General features: G+C 36.4%; 1 protein-coding gene across 1 annotated transcript in view; it reads right to left on the bottom strand.

The window, feature by feature from the left end:
- Positions 1 to 18,151, bottom strand: part of LOC111158654 (nesprin-1-like) — a 229,526-nt gene that overhangs the window by 118,978 nt on the left and 92,397 nt on the right. Inside the window, exons 3-5 of the mRNA XM_022520845.1 lie at positions 13,229 to 13,324; positions 9,839 to 9,922; positions 2,979 to 3,071 (exon numbers count right to left, since the gene is read on the bottom strand). Coding sequence (XP_022376553.1) covers positions 2,979 to 3,071; positions 9,839 to 9,922; positions 13,229 to 13,324 — 273 coding nt within the window. The remainder of the gene's footprint in view (positions 1 to 2,978; positions 3,072 to 9,838; positions 9,923 to 13,228; positions 13,325 to 18,151) is intronic.

The raw sequence follows: 18,151 nt of genomic DNA, 5'->3' as shown, positions 1-18,151 counted from the left end.
GTTCTTATAATTGTATTTCTTTGGTGTTGGTTGTGATCTCTCCTCTTTCATTCATGATTTTATTTATTTGGGTCCTTTCTCTTTTCTTTTTGATAAGTCTGGCCAGGGGTTTATCAATCTTATTAATTCTTTCAAAGAACTAGCTCCTAGTTTCGTTGATCTCTTCTACTGTTTTTTTTTTTTTTGTTTCAATTTCATTGATTTCTGTTCTCATCTTTATTATTTCTCTTCTCCTGCTGGACTTAGGCTCTTTTTGCTGTTCTTTCTCCAGCTCCTTTAGGTGTAGGGTTAGGTTGTATTTTGAGACATTTCTTGTTTCTTGAGAAAGGCTTATATCACATATTTTCCGCTCAGGACTGCCTTTGCTGTGTCCCACAGATTTTGAACCATTGTGTTTCCATTATCGTTTGTTTCCATGAATTTTTTCAATTTTTCTTTAATTTCCAGGTTGACCCATTCATTCTTTCGTAGGATGCTCTTTGGCTTCCAGGTATTTGGGTTCTTTCCAACTTTCCTCTTGTGAGTGAGTTCTAGCTTCCAAGCATTGTGGTCTGAAAATATGCAGGGGATGATCCCAATATTTTGACACTGGTTGAGACCTGATTTGTGACCCAGGATGTGATCTATTCTGGAGAATGTTCCATGTGCACTAGAGAAGAATGTGTATACTGTTGCTTTGGGATGGAATGTTCTGAATATATCTGTGATGTCCATCTGGTCCAGTGTGTCATTTAAGGCCTTGATTTCCTTGTTGATCTTTTCTTGGATGATCTGTCCATTTCAGTGAAGGAGTGTTAAAGTCCCCTACTATTATTGTATTATGGTTGATGTGTTTATTTGATTTTGTTATTAATTGGTTTATAGTTTGCTTCTCCCATGTTAGGGACATAGATATTTAAAATTGTTAGATCTTCTTGTTGGACCGACCCTTTAAGTATGATATAGTGTCCTTCCTCATCTCTTATTATAGTCTATGGCTTAAAATCTAATTGATCTGATATAAGGATTGCCACCCCAGCTTTCTTTTGATGTCCATTAACATGGTAAATTGTTTTCCACCCCCTCACTTTAAATCCGGAGGTGGCTTTGGGTCTAAAATGAGTTTCTTGTAGACAGCATATTGATGGGTTTTGTTTTTTATCCATTGTGATCCCCTGTGTCTTTTGATTGTGGCATTTAGCTCATTTACATTCAGGGTAACTATTGAGAGATATGAATTTAGTGCCATTGTATTGCCTGTAAGGTGACTGTTACTGTATATTGTCTCTGTTCCTTTTGGTCTTTCAATATTTTCTGTAGGGCTGGTTTGGTGTTTTTAAATTTTTTGTTTGTTTGTTTTTGTTTCTCCTGGAAGCTTTTAATCTCTCCTTCTATTTTCAATGACAGTCTAGCTGGATATAGTATTCTTGGCTGCATGTTTTTCTCGTTTAGTGCTCTGAATATATCATGCCAGCTCTTTCTGTCCAGCCAGGTCTCTGTGGATAAATCTGCCGTCAGTCTAATATTTTTACCACTGTATGTTACAGACTTCTTTTCCTGGGCTGCTTTCAGGATTTTCTCTTTGTCCCTAAGACTTGTAAATTTTACTACTAGATGATGGGGTGTGGACCTATTTTTATTGATTTTGAGGGGGATTCTCTGCACCTCTTTGATTTTGATGTTTGTTCCCTTTCCCATACTAGGGAAATTCTCTACAATAATTTGCTCCAATATACCTTCCACTCCCCTCTTTCTTCTTCTTCTGGAATCCCAATTATTCTAATATTGTTTCATTTTATGGTATCACTTATCTCTCGAATTCTCCCTTCGTTGCCCAGTAGTTGTTTGTCTCTCTTTTGCTCAGCTTCTTTATTCTCTGTCATTTGGTCTTCTATATCACTAATTCTCTCTTCTGCCGCATTTATCCTAGCAGTAAGAGCCCCCATTATTTATTACACCTCATTAATAGCTTTTTTGATTTCAGCTTAGTTAGATTTTAGTTCTTTTATTCCTCCAGAAGGGGCTTTTATTTCTCCAGTGTTTCTCTAATATCTTCCATGCCTTTCTTGAGCCCAGCTAGCACCTTGAGAATCATCATTCTGAACTCTAGATCTGATATGGTACCAATATCCATATTGATTAGGTCCCTAGCCTTTGGTACTGCCTCTTGTTCTTTTTTTTGTGGTGAGTTTTTCCCCCTTGTCATTTTATCCAAATAACAATATATGAACAAGAGAATAAAATACTGAAAGGATGACAAAGACCCCAGGAAAATGTGCATTAACCAAATCAGAAGAGACCCCAAATTGTAGAGAGAAGAAAGGGGGTAAAAAGAAGTTCAAAAAAAATTAAAAAAATATATTAGACTGGTGAATAGAACAGAGCCACCCACTTGATTCTGGGTGTATTTTGGTCTCTTAGAAGAAACTACTTCCCAAAATTTTAAAGAAAGAAAAACTTATATATATATATATATATATATATATATATATATATATATATACACACACACTAAAATAGGGGTAAACACGATGAAGGGTTGGATATGACTGTAAAGATGAAAATTTTTTAAAAATTCTAAAAAAGGAGTTGATAAGATAAGTTGGTTGGGAAAAGGAAGGAAAAGAAAGTGGAGAGAATTTTCTCAGGCTCCCCTTAATTCTAATAGGAACATAAAACTGGTCCCTTCTAGACAACAACAACAAAAATTTCCTCAACTCTTTCTACACCAATATTTCATCTCCATTGTGCCCTGCTCCCTTTTCAGATTGAGTATTGATGTCACAGTTCTCTGGCAGAGTTCCCTATATAACATCTTTGCAGGGAAGAAGAGGAAATTTTTCTGCTAACAAAAAACAATGTACATGGGAAAGTGAAGTTTCTGCTCACTTGAGAATCAACCCCAAAGGTAGGGCAAATGAGAGTACTACTAAAATTTCCACCACTACCTAAATCCATGACATTATAACAACTGAAAAGGGAGCTATATAGTACAATACCTGGAAATATAGAATAATGGTCCACATCAATCCAAGAACTATTGATGGTCGGCCGTCAGCTATATCAGTGGAGTTAATGTTGACTAATTTAATCTGTTTAAAAAGAAAAACTGTACTAGTAATGTACTAGAAGATTATAGACCACCTAATTATGCAATTATTAGCACTTTATTAGACATCAGTTGGACAATTTGGTCATGCCTCTATAGTGATACACAAGAGTAAGGTGGTGAGCCATCAAAACAAACAAGTACATGGTTTCAGTGGAAATTTCAGGAGCATTCATTAGGTGCACACAATAAAAACATCCATAGAATGAATTTCAAAAAAATGTTTAAAGTTGAAAAAATATGACATCATGCAGGGAATTACCAACAAAACACCACACAGGGGAAAAAAAGGTTATTTTTTTACACTTAGAAGTTGACTGGAACTTAAAAGAAACTGTGATGAGTAGTTTAAGAAAATGCACTTACTTTGAAGTTTGTTACCAAATAGCATGAAACTTATGTTCTCTTTTACCTATAAAAGTCAGGAGTTAAAAATTCTAAAATTTGTACTAACCGGTGATCCTCTGTACATGGACTGACATGAAAAACAAAGGGAGAAGATGATATACATACATAAATATTTTTTCAAAATCAGAGTTATTTGTTCAAAGGGAATAAAAATGTAGGTAGTAAATTTAGAACAAGATTTGGGGAATACCTTGTAAAGACAAAAGAAAGCAAGAAATAATAAAGTAGAAGAGACCATTAGGGTTTAGTTTCTGACTTTTGAGCATTCAGGATAGATGTTAACCTGTCTACAGTTGTCTCTAATTATTTATTTTAATGCCTTCCTAACTATTAAAACTGTTATTTCCTAAGTTACAGCAAAATGGACGTCTATCTTAGCCATTTTCAAAAGAATATGATTAACAACTACTCATCATCCTTTCAATAATCCCTAAACAAATTAGAAAAAAAAAATTAGATTTCTAGCTCAATAGTTCTCAGACAAAATTTAATACCTTGTGTTATTAATAATAAAGTTCAGAAGTTTGTAAATGGTTAAATCAGGCGCAAAATCATCCCACAAATACTTTACTCTGGAATAATCAGTTTAAATTTATGAGTAGATTAAAAATTAGCACAAAAATCACTAGAAATAATTTGAAATATACTTATGAATGAAATTCATTCATCAGGTTTAGAGATGGGGAAAAAAATTGAGAAATTCATAGATTACAAGCTTATGTGCCTCTTTCTTTTAAACCTAGCACAACATGGGGCACCCTGGTGGCTCAGTGGGTTAAAGCCTCTGCCTTCGGCTGGGGTCATGATCTCAGGGTCCTGGCTCTCTGCTCGGTGGGGGGCCTGCTTCTCCCTCTCTCTCTGCCTGCCTCTCTGCCTGCTTGTGATCTCTCTCTCTGTCAAATAAATAAATAAAATCTTAAAAAAAAAAAAAAACTAGCACAACATGAGACAAATAATGCATGTTTGTGGAAAACAAAGAACATCACATTTTTTTTAACCTTTTATGACAGAATCTATTGCAATGTCCAAAATCATTTTGATTACTCTGGTTTGCAGCTTCTCCAGAATTTTCTCCACATCCATTTTAGTATCCACAGGGCACAGATATATAATACATGCTAATAACCAGAAGATTAATGCATTTCATAAATGGCAGGTTATTTATCTTTCCTTATACATCTTTCTTTTTAAAAATGATAAATTGAATTTTCTACCTCAATCCAGCTCCAAATGCACTATGAAGTTAACATATTGAACTTTTGCTAGAACCTGAAGCTATTTTGCTCAACTTCTGAAGAAAAAATGCTTTTCATAATTATTTTTTCTCTTAAAAACTGTGTGTTCCATAATGGGATTATGGAATTTATTCTTATTGGGCTTATGGAACTTATCCTATTAAATTCTTAATAGCTTAGGAGTGTGTGATGGGCAATAGAGACATTCAAAGAGAATGAAGAATTCCCAGGAACCAGAAAGAGAATGGGATCACATTGATCAACCTCACCTTTGACCTGCTGACCTTGGGGGTACAGCTCAAGAATCTGCTTTAAAAAAAGCTCTAGGTTTTATTGATTCTGATGCATGTCAATATTCGAGAATCCTGTACCAGACAACTGTGTATGGCCCAGGGAATCTGGGGAAATTTGATTTTGCAAGCTAGAGGCCCATATGGACAGATGTGTATTTCCCCCAAATTCACATGTTGAGGCCCTAACCCCTAGTGTGAGCATATTTAAAGACAGGACCTTTAAGGAGGTAATTAAAGTCAAATGAGGTACTAAGAGTGGGCCCTAATCCAATAGAACTGTGTCCTTATGAGAAGAAGAGATACCAGAGCTCTTTCTCTCTCTCTCCACACCCACACGGAGGAAAGGCTGTAAGAGGACACAGTGAGTAAGTGCCTATCTACAAGCAGGAAGAGACAAAGAAACCAACTCTGCTGGTACCTTGATCTTAAACCTCCAGCCTCCAGAACTGTGAAAAAATAAATGTCTGTGATTGAAGCCGTCCAGTCTGTGGTAATGCTATGGTAGCCATAACAGACTAATACAAGGCCCACAGATACTTCCAAAAAATATTCCAATTATTTGGGAATAAATTTAAATTAAAACTTCAGATTCCTAGCTGGAAATTAGAAATTGGAAAGCTTAACGAATGGATGCATTGCCACTTTATACTAGTTGCTCTCTACAATGAAGTGTAGAGTAAGTCATTCTAGCCAGTGTTACAGGCAGCTAACTACCTGCATTATTTAATAAATTACTTAAATAAATAATTAGATTTTAATAAAAATCCAGATTGCTGACTTTTCTTGTTTAATTGGAAAATTTGGGATCCCTGTGCTTGCATTTCACTGAGGTAACTATAGCTGGAACTGAATGTTCGCTTCCATTCCAGACAGGGCACAAAACTTGCTCAATTATCCTGTTTCCATAATTAGCTTCTAACTCACTTCATCTTTAAGATTACCTATCTGACTTTACAGGAACCTGAATTTATGTTGCTTGTCTAGATTAAGGGAAGTTTTAGGAAAGGTGGTCAGTGGTTGGCTCATTGTGTTACTATTTGGAATGACCCACATGATACCTCCCTGGGGAAAGGAACTGGTAGAAATGGTATGGATCTACTCATTAGAATCACATTTACATGGTTCCTACCAGGTACTAATGTATGCTTTTTTCAGTTGCCTGTAAACAAGTGGAAAACAAACACAATGGTAGGGTTTTCTCCGGTAAAATTTAACAAGTGCCCTCATTATTCCTTAAATCAAGCCAGAATTCAAGGACTAAATTGATTTTCTATTACCTAAAGGAAAAAAATCCAAAGGAGGCCAAATTAAGTCCAAAGGTCAAAAATAAATTCCCGAAAATTTGTTTGAGATAAAAGTTCTTAGTTGATAAAAATAAAATAAAATAAATGGTAAGGTGGGCACTAAAGAGCCTTAAAAAAAACTCATTCCCCCACAGTCAAATTTTATTACTTAGGGCTGTTCTGTGAAAATGATCTTGTGTAAAACAAGTCCTCTGTGAAAAGAAGATTCTTTGGTCTTTTTTGCAAACAATGCCTTTATAGGTTAAGTCCTTAAATTTTCCCCAGGACATTAGCAAGAGGAATTTTATTTTTATATTCCAGCCAATGAAGGGTAGCTCAGAACAAACTAGGACACTATAGTTATATAGGTAAAAATTGGAGACCCAGTGACTTGGAAGACTATAAATATCTTGTTCGACATGGCTTTTTCAGCTTTCTATGAAAAACTCACAGAGGAATCTGGAAGAAGAGGAACACTCCCTTAATAATGATATTAGTGATCTGGAAACAATGTCCAATATTCTATAAGAAGCTAATATCATTTTTCTACACCATCATAATGTTCAGAATCTCCCTTTGGCACAGAGTCTGCACAACTGACTGGACTTTACATCGTTTCATTGTACTACCAACTGATCAACATATAAATTATTTAATGAACAGAATCAAGTATTTTTGTATTTTCTAGAGTTCCTGTTGTATGGAAAGAATTCACATATGCATTTGGGTAGTAAATAAATGAATTTAGTATATATAGATTTTGAAGGAAATAGTTGAATCATTCTACTTCCTAGGGGTATCTAGAGATCCATTTGTAAAGGTGGTTTTGGTACAGCCACAAACACCTGAATTCCCACAAGTTGGGCAAAGGCTAAATATAAGTGAATTGGTGCAACTGGTTTGCAAGGAAACATGGCAACACCTAACAAATCACATACACACTTTTGACCCTGCAATCACACTTTTAGGAATTCACCCAGAAAATACCCTTCTAACAGTGTGAAAGTATGGTTGGACAGCCATTAATTGCATCACTGTGTTTGAAAAATACTAGAAACAACCTAAATGCCCACTCATAAGAGAGTGGTTGCATGAACTCTGGCACATCCAGATAATGAAGGCAGTTGTGAAAATGAATGAGGAGGATCTCCATGAACCGATCTGAAAGATTTCCAGGATGTACCATTAAATGAAAAAAGCAAAGTGCAGGAATATATTATAGGATGTTATCCTTCATGTAAAAAAAAAAAAAGGGAGGGTGTATGGAAATACATCTGCTAATTTATGCAAAAAAAAATGTTGGCAGAATAAATTAGAAGCTAGAGATTGGTTCCCTAAGATGAGATAGGGAATGGAAGGAAGAAAGATGAGAATGGAATAGTAAGGATAACGAGAGGGTGCCTGCTCTAAGCATAACGTTTACTCTTGGAATCATAATAATGTCTCCCCAAAATAAAAATAAGAATAATAATCAATACCAACTAGAATGTATGTGTGTGAGAGAAGGCATTACTCAAAACTGAATATACCTTGGTTACCTAACTCTATTACAAAAGACTAACATAATCACACTGAAGGAAGTGAAAAAGAACAAAAGTAACAAGTAAATTTGGAATAGTCTTTTTGACTGAATGCTGTAATACTTAAGACCAAAAGACCTACACATACACACTGTTCTCCCGTGAGTAAATCTGTTTCTCACAGGGGTGTGGCGAGCAAGTCTTAAATAATTTTATGTCTATACTCAGATTAAAAAATGGGTGAATGCATTAAAGATGAGACCCAGGTATCTCGTTGTCAGAGAAAACCGAAACAAATAAGCATGGAAGACCATTAACAAACCTTGCGGTATTGGACTGTAATCAGAAGCATCAGTTTAAACTCATGGTTTACACACACACACACACACAGAAGGGAGGCAGGGGGAGACAGAGAAAACATATATGCATATACCTGGATTAATAAACATTCATGTTTTCTAGATCTGTCTGTTGAGAGGGCCTGGGAGCAATGAAACTTCAGTAGCAATGAGCACACCTAGCACCCAAATGTCACTCACGAATAAAAAGAACAAAGCTTGCTTAGGGAAGTGGTTGATTCCAGAACTGGAGCAGGGAAAATCTAAATGTGGAAAGGCTGTAGTTCCAGAAAATGAGGAAATGCCTGAAAAAGGATGGGGCCGGGGCACCTGGGTGGCTCAGTGGGTTAAGGCCTCTGTCTTCAGCTCGGGTCGAGACCTGCATGGGGCTCTCTGCTCAGCAGGGAGCCTGCTTCCTCCTCTCTCTGTGCCTGCCTCTCTGCCTACTTGTGATCTCTGTCTGTCAAATAAATAAATAAAATCTTTAAAAAAAAAAAAAAGGATGGGGCCATATTAAAAGAGTATAGGAGCCAGCTTGAAAGAACTCTCAATGGCCAAAGCTAGAACAATTTGAGTATTATTATTACTAATGCATAATTATATATTAATATATAAATATATATATTAATTGTATTAATATAATATATATGATAATAATAATAATTGAATTATAATTATAGAATAAGTCCATGCCAAAATAAATAGCTGAATAAATAAATGGGGGGGGGAAGGACAACCTTTACTCACAGAACAATTTCAATTAATACATATGAAAGGACTGAGGGAAACACAAAATCACCATTAGGCAAACACCACAGAAATAATTACTGAAGGCAATCAATGCTAAAATCAGTAAGCAAAATTTGCCGAGAAGCAGAATATCAGCCTAATATCAGTTATCTCCCCTAAGTTAGTTCTCAATTATAGAGGAAAAAACAGTAACTTTATCATTAAAAAACACAGCAGAAAACCTTTCCAAGTGATTGAGGTTAACATCACTAGCAACAAGACTTAGCAATCCTAGATCTGCTAACATGATGCACTGAGAAGAATACAGTATCACTTCCTTGGAATTCTTGCCACAAATGTATAAATAATCTCAATCTCATCTTGAGGAAACATCAAACAAAACCAAATTGAGAGACATTCTGCAAAAACAACTGACCAGCAGCTATTATCAAGGTCATGGAGGACAAGGAAAGACAAAGTCATAGAGTGGAAGAGACCAAGGAGCCACAACAATTAAATGCAAGGTGTGTTACTGGATTGGATCCTGGAGAGAAGTAAGTAAGACATTAGTGGAAAAACGGATGAAATTAGACTAATGTCTATGCTTTAATGAATGGTATCACACCAATTTTAAATTCCTTCTTTAATAATTGTGCTATGTGTATAGCACAATTATATATATGTATATGTGTGTGTGTACACACACACACACAAACACGTACTAGGTATGTAAGTTCCTCACATTACAGGAAGCTGCCCAAAGTATAGACAGGAAATCTCTGCCATTTTTTGCCACTTTTCTGTAAATCTAGAATTATTTTACAATAATATGGAATGTCTCACTGTGCAATTTACATGCAGTGTTTTTACTGCACAGCCAACTTGAAAAACATCAGTATGCCCATACCTTCTTGTTTAAAAAGGTGTTTTGTTTTGTCTCTTACCTTCCTTCCTTCAAGGAACTTGAGTGCCGTGCCAATATTGGCCACAGCATGGATTCGCTTCATACGGCGTCCTTGTTCACAAGGCTATAAACAGGAAGGAATAGGAATTTTAAAAAATGCACACACTAAAAATATATTATAAGATGAATTTAAATGGATTAAAAATAGACGAAGAATATTCAAGAACAACATCAATTTCTATAAAGTTTAGTAGAAACACAAAGGAGCATTATCGCCACAGCAGCTGGAAGGTACACTAATTTACTCAACAAAGACTCATTCCCAGCTCATCTGTTGATATACCTGCCTGTCAGGTTTCTGTATGCCAAGAGCAGAAATTTGCAAAATTCCCATGTTGCCTACTGAGACTGTCCCTCCTATATGTGAGTAAACACTTACATGAAAAGTGCTCTCGGTGCATGTGTGCATGTGGTTATTGTAAATCAAGCTGCAATGAGCATGGGCTTGCATATATCTTTTTGAACTGGTGTTTTGTTTCTTTTATTGTGTACTCTCAAGTGGATTGTTAGGCTTCTGCTGAATGCAAAGTGTTAAGGAGTTTTTTAAGGAGACGGTTAACCAAATGGGTAAGAAGTAAGTTTCTCTGAAGTCCTTAACTCTTTCATAGTTCATATTGCTACTCTTATTCTAATTTTTCAATGACAATTCATCACATTCTTTAAAAAAAATTCTAAGTGCAAATTAAATTTAGTGTTCCTGTATTTATGGGCATTTAAAGATATATAATCCCTGATTCATTTAAAGAGTAAATGTTCCACAAATAATAATCAAAGAATGTAGAGAAATCTAAGAACAGTAATTAAAAAATTAAAAATACCCTAAGACTTTAAATAAAATCATAGAGATTTCTCAAGAGATACTGGCAGTTCAAGGACACTAACCCATTTGGCTACATTTCCCAGATGATAGCGGTCAGAGTCAGAGTCCCAGGCTACATGAACCCTGATGTTAAGCATAGTGTTCTTAATAGAGTTCTATTTATGAGATATTATAGAATTCCTGAATAGTATTAACGCTCCTGAGAGAAATGGTCTTACCCACATTCTCCCTTTGAAAGCTCTAAAAAGATGTGTAGGATACTCATTCCTTCAAATGATACTTCTCATGTTAATGTGGTCCTGGACCATAATGACATGCACAAAACTTAAAAAAACCATTTCCAAGGTTTATTTATAATTTCAGAGTAATCTCATTTCATGTAATTCAGAATCTTGAAGGGCTCCCATAAATAAATAAGAAAGGTTAAATTGGAAATTGCCATTGCATGTCTCAGTTTTCTTACTCACTAAGTAAGAATGCTGAGATTCTTTTCGAAATTTCTTCTAGCTTCAAGGTCTTATAATTCTATGTCTGAATGCATATGGCACTTAAACAGAAGTAAGACTCTTATGTAAAAATATTTACTTTTTCTAGAATCATCTAGATTGGCAATTAAATGCCCATCAAGATTTCTGTACTTTGTTGGTCAAGTACCCTGGCAAAATTATACTGATACGGAAGGTTATACCTCTTTAATACCCAACTGAATTATAACAAAGGTTTCTTTAACCTTCTAGTAAATAGCTTAATTCAGGAAGATATATAAAGATGGCCAATTATATCTGGAAACAAAGGCTGTACATATTTCAGTTCAATGACTCCCACATCTGGATGCTAATCCAGTTTATTTAGCTCATGCATATACTTGTATATTGCAAATTAGCTTTTCGTACGGGTTTGGTTTGATTCCCCCAAAGCAGAGTCTGAGACAAGGTCTTGGGTGCATGCAGTTTGTTGGGGAGGTGACTCTAGGTTTGAGAGTGAGGAGATGTATGGAGAGTGAGACAGGGAAGTAGGAAAGTGCTTTTGAGGGTTCCCACTGCGAGCAACTGGGGAGCTGAAAGCATCCACCACAATATGCATCCTATTAGATAAATGATTTACACAAAGTTATCATCAGTTTGTAATTTTCCAGCAAACTCTTTTACAAAAGCTATTCTGAGGACTCTGCACAAAATTAACTGGAAATTGATGTTTAGGCAAAAACACTTTAAAAACTCAATTACCCAAGTAATAATGATGGTGTAGCTATTGCCAAGAAGCAGTAGATAAAGAAAAGATGAGTACTCCCAATTTTGGACTCTGTGTCTAACATGTTAGACAATATTTTGAAGATTATTTCCTAGGTACCTTTTTGTAATTATGACAGACAGCATTTATAAGTAGTTCATCTTTGCAAACTACTTACCTCTCTACTACTCTGAAATAATAAAAGATAAGCCAGAAAAATGAAATACAGATCTTCCTCTACTTACATTGGGGTTATATCCCAATAAGCTTATTTTACATTGGACATACTGCAAACCAAAAATGCATTTAGTACCTCTAACCTACCGGACATCACAGCTTCTCCTAGCTCACCTGAAACATGGTCAGACCACTTACATTCACCTGCATTTGGGCATAATCATCTCATATAATATACCTCATAATGGAGTGTTCAATATTTCATGTAATTTATTCAATACTGTACTGAAAGTGAAAAACAGGAATGTCTGTGTAGGTACATTATGGTTGCAAGTGTATTGGCTCTTTAACCTCATGATCACATGGTTCACTGGGAGCTGTGGCCCCCACCACTGCTCAGCATCCCAAGAGAGGACCATCCTGTATGTCACTAGCCCAAGAAAAGATCCAAATTCAAAATTACAAGTATGATTTTTACTGAATGTGTCCTGCTTTCGCACCACCATGAAGTCAAAAAGTCATGACATTGAACGACTGTAAGTTGGGCGCTGTCTGTACTTTATTATTAAGTAATGTAGAAAAAGACATTCTGTAGTTCACTGTCAATGTGCTTTTTTTCACTCTGCTGGTTCCACCACACCTAAAAACAAGCTGTTTCTGTGACACGCGATTGACGATGGAGGATGTCCACAAGCGTACGGAGAATGTTATGCTGATTTCCAACTTAATTTTCAACAAACAGCTACATAAATACTGCACAATTATGCACCAACAATCCTTCCCAAATGGAAAGCAAACACTATGAGCTGAGGTAGTGTTAATCTGCAAATCATCGTCCTGGATGCCACAGAGAGCCAAAAGACAAACATGACAGATTAGTGATGAAATTCTTTTTACTCTGCATTCTCAGGCAGCCACTATGATATAGAACATTTCAGATCCACTAAAGGTGTATCAGAATGCGAAAGGGAATGTTTTCTCGGCTCCCAGAAGTGGCTGATAGGCTAGTGTTTCCAGGGTATTACCAACTACAAGAAGAGAACTTTGTCTTACAGGGACAGGACCCTTTCCACTCCCAACTCCACACCCCCAAATTCCAAAGGACAACAATTTGACAAGTGTGGTCACAGGAAAAGTCCTTACCAGTTTCTGCCCAGAGAGAACCTCCAGAAGAGCAAGCAGCTTAACACCATCTTTCATGTCTTCAAAAAGATCATCTACCGCCAGTGGGGGTTTCCGCTGTAAGATTAAAAAAACAAACAAACAAAAAAGAATAAATGCAAAAAATGCTTCTCTCTCTCTGTCATACTTTTGCCACTCATCTTTGTGAAATCTGTAGGAACAATTTCTAAATACATAAATTATTTTGGATATGATTGGCAATTACCAATTATAGCAGAAAAACCACCCTTTGGAGAGAAACTTACTCAAAAACCTCAGGATACTTAATGCTTGGGCTTTTGTATACATACCAGCCTCTTTCTATAAAGGAATTTTTGCAAGGGTCAAAGAGATGTCATGGGGTAAGAGAAGGAAAAGAAGTCACTATCAACATAAAAGATGAGAGAGACATTAATGCAGGGCCTAAACACAGAAGAGGAGATGCCCCAGATAAACTATCAACCTCCCAACCTCACTGTGGGCGAGTACGTTATCACAGCTTACCGGAGCCCGTTCTCACCACAGCAACCTCCTTAGCTCAGTGGCCAGCTGTGGGAGCATTGCTAGCACAACTAGGGCTGCAGTTTGAATCTCCTGTGGGTTAGCTGGCCATGTCCTGTTTCACAGCCTGACAATCCAGCTCAGCTGCTCTCAGAATGTGGAATTGAACCCAGAGGATCACAAGTGCAAGATTACAGACTGATCAGTACAAATCCATCACCACTACTGGAAAAATAAGTCAAAGCCCATTCTCCATTCATGGAGGGTATTTTTTTTTTTTAAATAAAGATCACTAAAATACCTATGTACTAGGCTTTGTCAAACCTTGAATTAAGGTCTCTCTTGGCTCAGAAGAAAGGGAAGAGGGGCACCTGGGTGGCTCAGAGGGTTAAGTGTCTGCCTTTGGCTCAGGTCATGATCCCAGGGTTCTGGGATTGAGCCCCACATGGGTTCTACTTCTCCCTCTGCTGGCTGCTCTCCCTGCTTGTGCTCACTTTCTCTTAAAAGAAAGAAAGAAAGAGAGAGAGGGAGGGAGGGAGGAAGGAAAGAAGTAACGATGCTATTGTTCATGGTCAGTGGAGGATTGATGTCTTCAGATTTCTCACAGAATGAGAGTTTTTCCATTCATTACCTGGGCTCAGGCTCTACAGTTTTCTGGTTCTCACTGAATCATGTTAAAAGCCTAATGCTATATTTCTGACTTTATCCAATTGTCTTTCTTTCTAAAAAACAAAAAAGACAGGAAAAGTTCTATGTAGAGATATTTAATCACCAAATGTTTTATTGAAATGAAATTTTTTTCTCCACCCACTGATAGGGAGGATTTATATTTCTCCTATAACCGCATGAATTACGGTCTCTGAATGGCACAATTCTAATTTTAAATGCATTTTCTCTCTTTATAAAATGGACAGCTGAATACATTTTGTTCTCATGCTGTGAAATACATGTTCAAAAATAACAGAGTTTTCATTTTTCAGGCATTCTCTTTTATATTCCACTATTCACACTGCTTATTATTAATATAGCAAAAATGTAATAATGACTTTATATTCTAAGCATGTAAATAAAATTATTACTGAGCTACAATGAAAACTATTCAGTGTGATAAGAATCAAAATTATTGTATTGGTTATATGTAATCATTAAAAATGTGGCCTGTTTATCATGCAAAATGTCCATTTGTATCCTAGTAATACAAATGCAGCATAACAATGAGAGAAAAGTTAATAAACATGTGATATATTCATTGAACAAATGCAAATGAAGTTTTTCTTATACTGTGTTAACCTGAAAATATATAAAGAAAATGAAACACAGCAGGGAATTTTCTTGAAATGATAAAAATTCCAAGAAATTTGAAACAAAAAAAACAAGTCACATCCATTCATTCATTCTGCCTTTGTTTACTTTTGTTTTTAAGATTTTCTTATTTATTTGAGATTGTGCATGAGAGAGAGAGAGAGAGTAGGGAGTAGGGAGAGGGGCAGAAGGAGAGAGAGAGTCCCAAGCTGACTCCACACTGAGCCTGGGGCTTGCTCTCACAACCCTGAAATCATGACCTGAACCAAAACCAAGAGTTGGATGCTCAACGGACTGAGCCACCCCCAGGCAGTTCCCATTCTGCCTTTAAACACAAACTCTTCTCTGCCACTTTGAAGACCATTTTCTTGTGAACCCCTTCTGCCACTCACGTTTCTCCTGTCAAATCGACGGCTGTCCCACAGTCTTCCTTCCCCCACCACCAGTTGCTTCTGCACAGGCTTATGGACACAACCAACAGGTCAGTAGTGACCACTGAGCAACTCAGCTCATCAGCCTCTCTGTGTTGACTGCTGGGACCAACCTCTCCTTCATCTATTCTTCCCCAAACCTCTTTGATGAGTCTGCCTTGTTCACCAGCCTCTTTTCCTTTTCTCTCTCCTTTCTTTCTGACTGTGGCCATCACCAAGATCAATCCTGACTCCTCTGTGCTCCACAGAATGTTATCTGGATACACATAACTCTTGAATCCTTCTGTCCAGGTAAATGACAGGCACTCAATATATAACGTTGGTGGAATGACTCACAGAATAAATTAATAAATGCAATTTAAAAAAAATATCTTTGTAGCCCCTATGTGCATATTAATGGCTCTTAAAATGTGGTACATATATAATGGGTAAAGAAAAAGCTCTCGTTTCCAGGCAATCAGACTGCAACTCAACACAGAATATCTTGGTTTTGAGTATCTTATTCTTAGTAAGAACTCATCAAGTATTTGCTGAAGGAATGACCAAAGTTTCCAGTCTGCATGATAAAGAAGGGAAGATGGTTTTTATTTCAAGAACAGATACCTAAAATCCCCTCACTTCCCCCTTTCTCTGCTTCGTAAATTCCTGCTCAATTTTCATGACTCAGCTCATCATACGTAATCTTTTTCAGTTTTCCAACTAGAATTAAATCACCTCTTTTGCCCTAAATATATTGTTCAGAGTAGAATGATCATGTTGCATTACAATTGGTTATTTACAAATCTGTGTCTCCAGGAATTCAGATCATGGGTCAGCTTCTGGAAGATAAAGAAGCTAGATATATCATTATATACCTAATACCAGGCACAGTGCTTGGCACTAGTTGGCAATAATCATGTAAATGGTGAGTGAATCACACTCAACAGAGATATGTGATGCTTATTTGCAAATATCTTTGGGAATCTTAGAGATACACAGAAATAAGATCATGATGCAGAATTTCTCTTTTTATAGGAAATATGAGTTGCTTCTGGAAAATTTTTCCACCAGTGTCTTCCTGCACAAAGTAAAGACATGTAGACTGATGGTTATTACCAGTCTAAATAGAAATTGGGAGAAAATATTTCTCCTTAAAATAAAAATGTTTGTATCAATTTAATTTGTAATGTACAGGTAACATATTTTCAACACACCAAATTATAGGACCAAGCATGATGTAATCGATTTTTTACTTAACTAGTAAAAGAGGGGGAACAATAAACTTCTGGCCAGACTTACTGTAAAGAGCGGGCAAAAATGAACAATAGAGAATGATCTTCATATTTTTATAAGCTCTATCCAGTTGCATATAATGTAAATATTGTGCAAAATTAACAAAACACTTACCAAAAATTACATCAGAATAAAAACATTCTAGGGATTATTCGACAAGTTTCGGTGTTCCATTTTGCATAAAGAATTGTTTACATATAGCAAATGATCAAATAGAGGAGACCTTTACTATTTTGACTATATCACAGTTATTTTTGGAACAATGTTTTAATAAGGAACCTTTAGGTAAAAAGTCTTTCTTGTCACATATATAAATATTTACAGCACCAATCTGAATACTTCGGCAGGGTTCAGGTCATGGTACTGGCAGCCAAAAGAAAGGGTTGGAATGAAAGTAACTAATTGGAGCCTGACTTAATGGAGTAACAAAAATAACGTGCTTTTGCTCCTATTGCCTACCAATTTTCAGTTTTAAGCACTAGGCCGAAATCTTATCAGGCACGTTTCAAAACTACGATGATCATTTTTTATCATTTATCTTTAATCATTTATCTTTTTTATCATTTATCTTTCTTTGGTGCAATATTTTTAAAAATTATATTCTCCTCAGACTTGACAGTCACACTTGGATGTTCTATAGTGGAACCAAAATATATTCATGCTGAATCTGAGGCTATTCAAAGAACAGAATTGCCAATTGGGTCAGGAGGAGAGGGAGACAGAGATGGGAAAGAGAATGGAGAAAGAGGCACTTCACTTCTGCAGCTACTCCCTTCTCTCAGCTGTCCTAAAACTGGCTTTAAACCTAAAATTCTGGCTCTAAGAGGACTGCCTGGGTCTAAAAGTCCCTGGAAACACAGGGAAGTTGAGCAAGGCTTGTGCCTGGCTATACCCTTGGGAGCTAACTCATGACTGAAACAGACATCATGGAGCTTTTTTTTCTATTTCTTCTCCACCTCCTTTATTTTTGCAATGCAGCTCCTTTAATGACAACATGATGAGATTCAAAGCTATCCCTGATCTTTATGGAATATAAAAGTACAGGTATCTTTGACATAATTTCTCCTGACCATCCATTTCCTCTATTTGGGGAAGACAACCCACTCTCTCACATTGTGTGTGTGTGTGTGTGTGTGTGTGTGTGTGTGTGTGTGTGTGTGAATATCTTGAGTCACTTTACCAGTCTATTAGCATCAGCACATATTTAAGCCCTATCTACCATCTATTTTCATACTTTTGTTCATGAAAGGATGGCCATGTTTGCTCTGCCACATGTTGATTTTATGCCCCTAGAAACAATGATGTTACTTAGAGGAAAAGGAATAACAGACTAATTTTGACCAAAAAAATATATCAGACATAACTATTTGGCATGAAATAAGAAATTTTGGCTTAGATC

The sequence above is a fragment of the Enhydra lutris genome, unplaced genomic scaffold (assembly GCF_002288905.1).
Source record: "Enhydra lutris kenyoni isolate GAN:26980312 unplaced genomic scaffold, ASM228890v2 scaffoldscaffold62, whole genome shotgun sequence".
Taxonomy (NCBI): Eukaryota; Metazoa; Chordata; class Mammalia; order Carnivora; family Mustelidae; genus Enhydra; species Enhydra lutris.
Note: the sequence above shows the minus strand (reverse complement) of the source record. Positions and strands in the feature narration are given on the sequence as shown.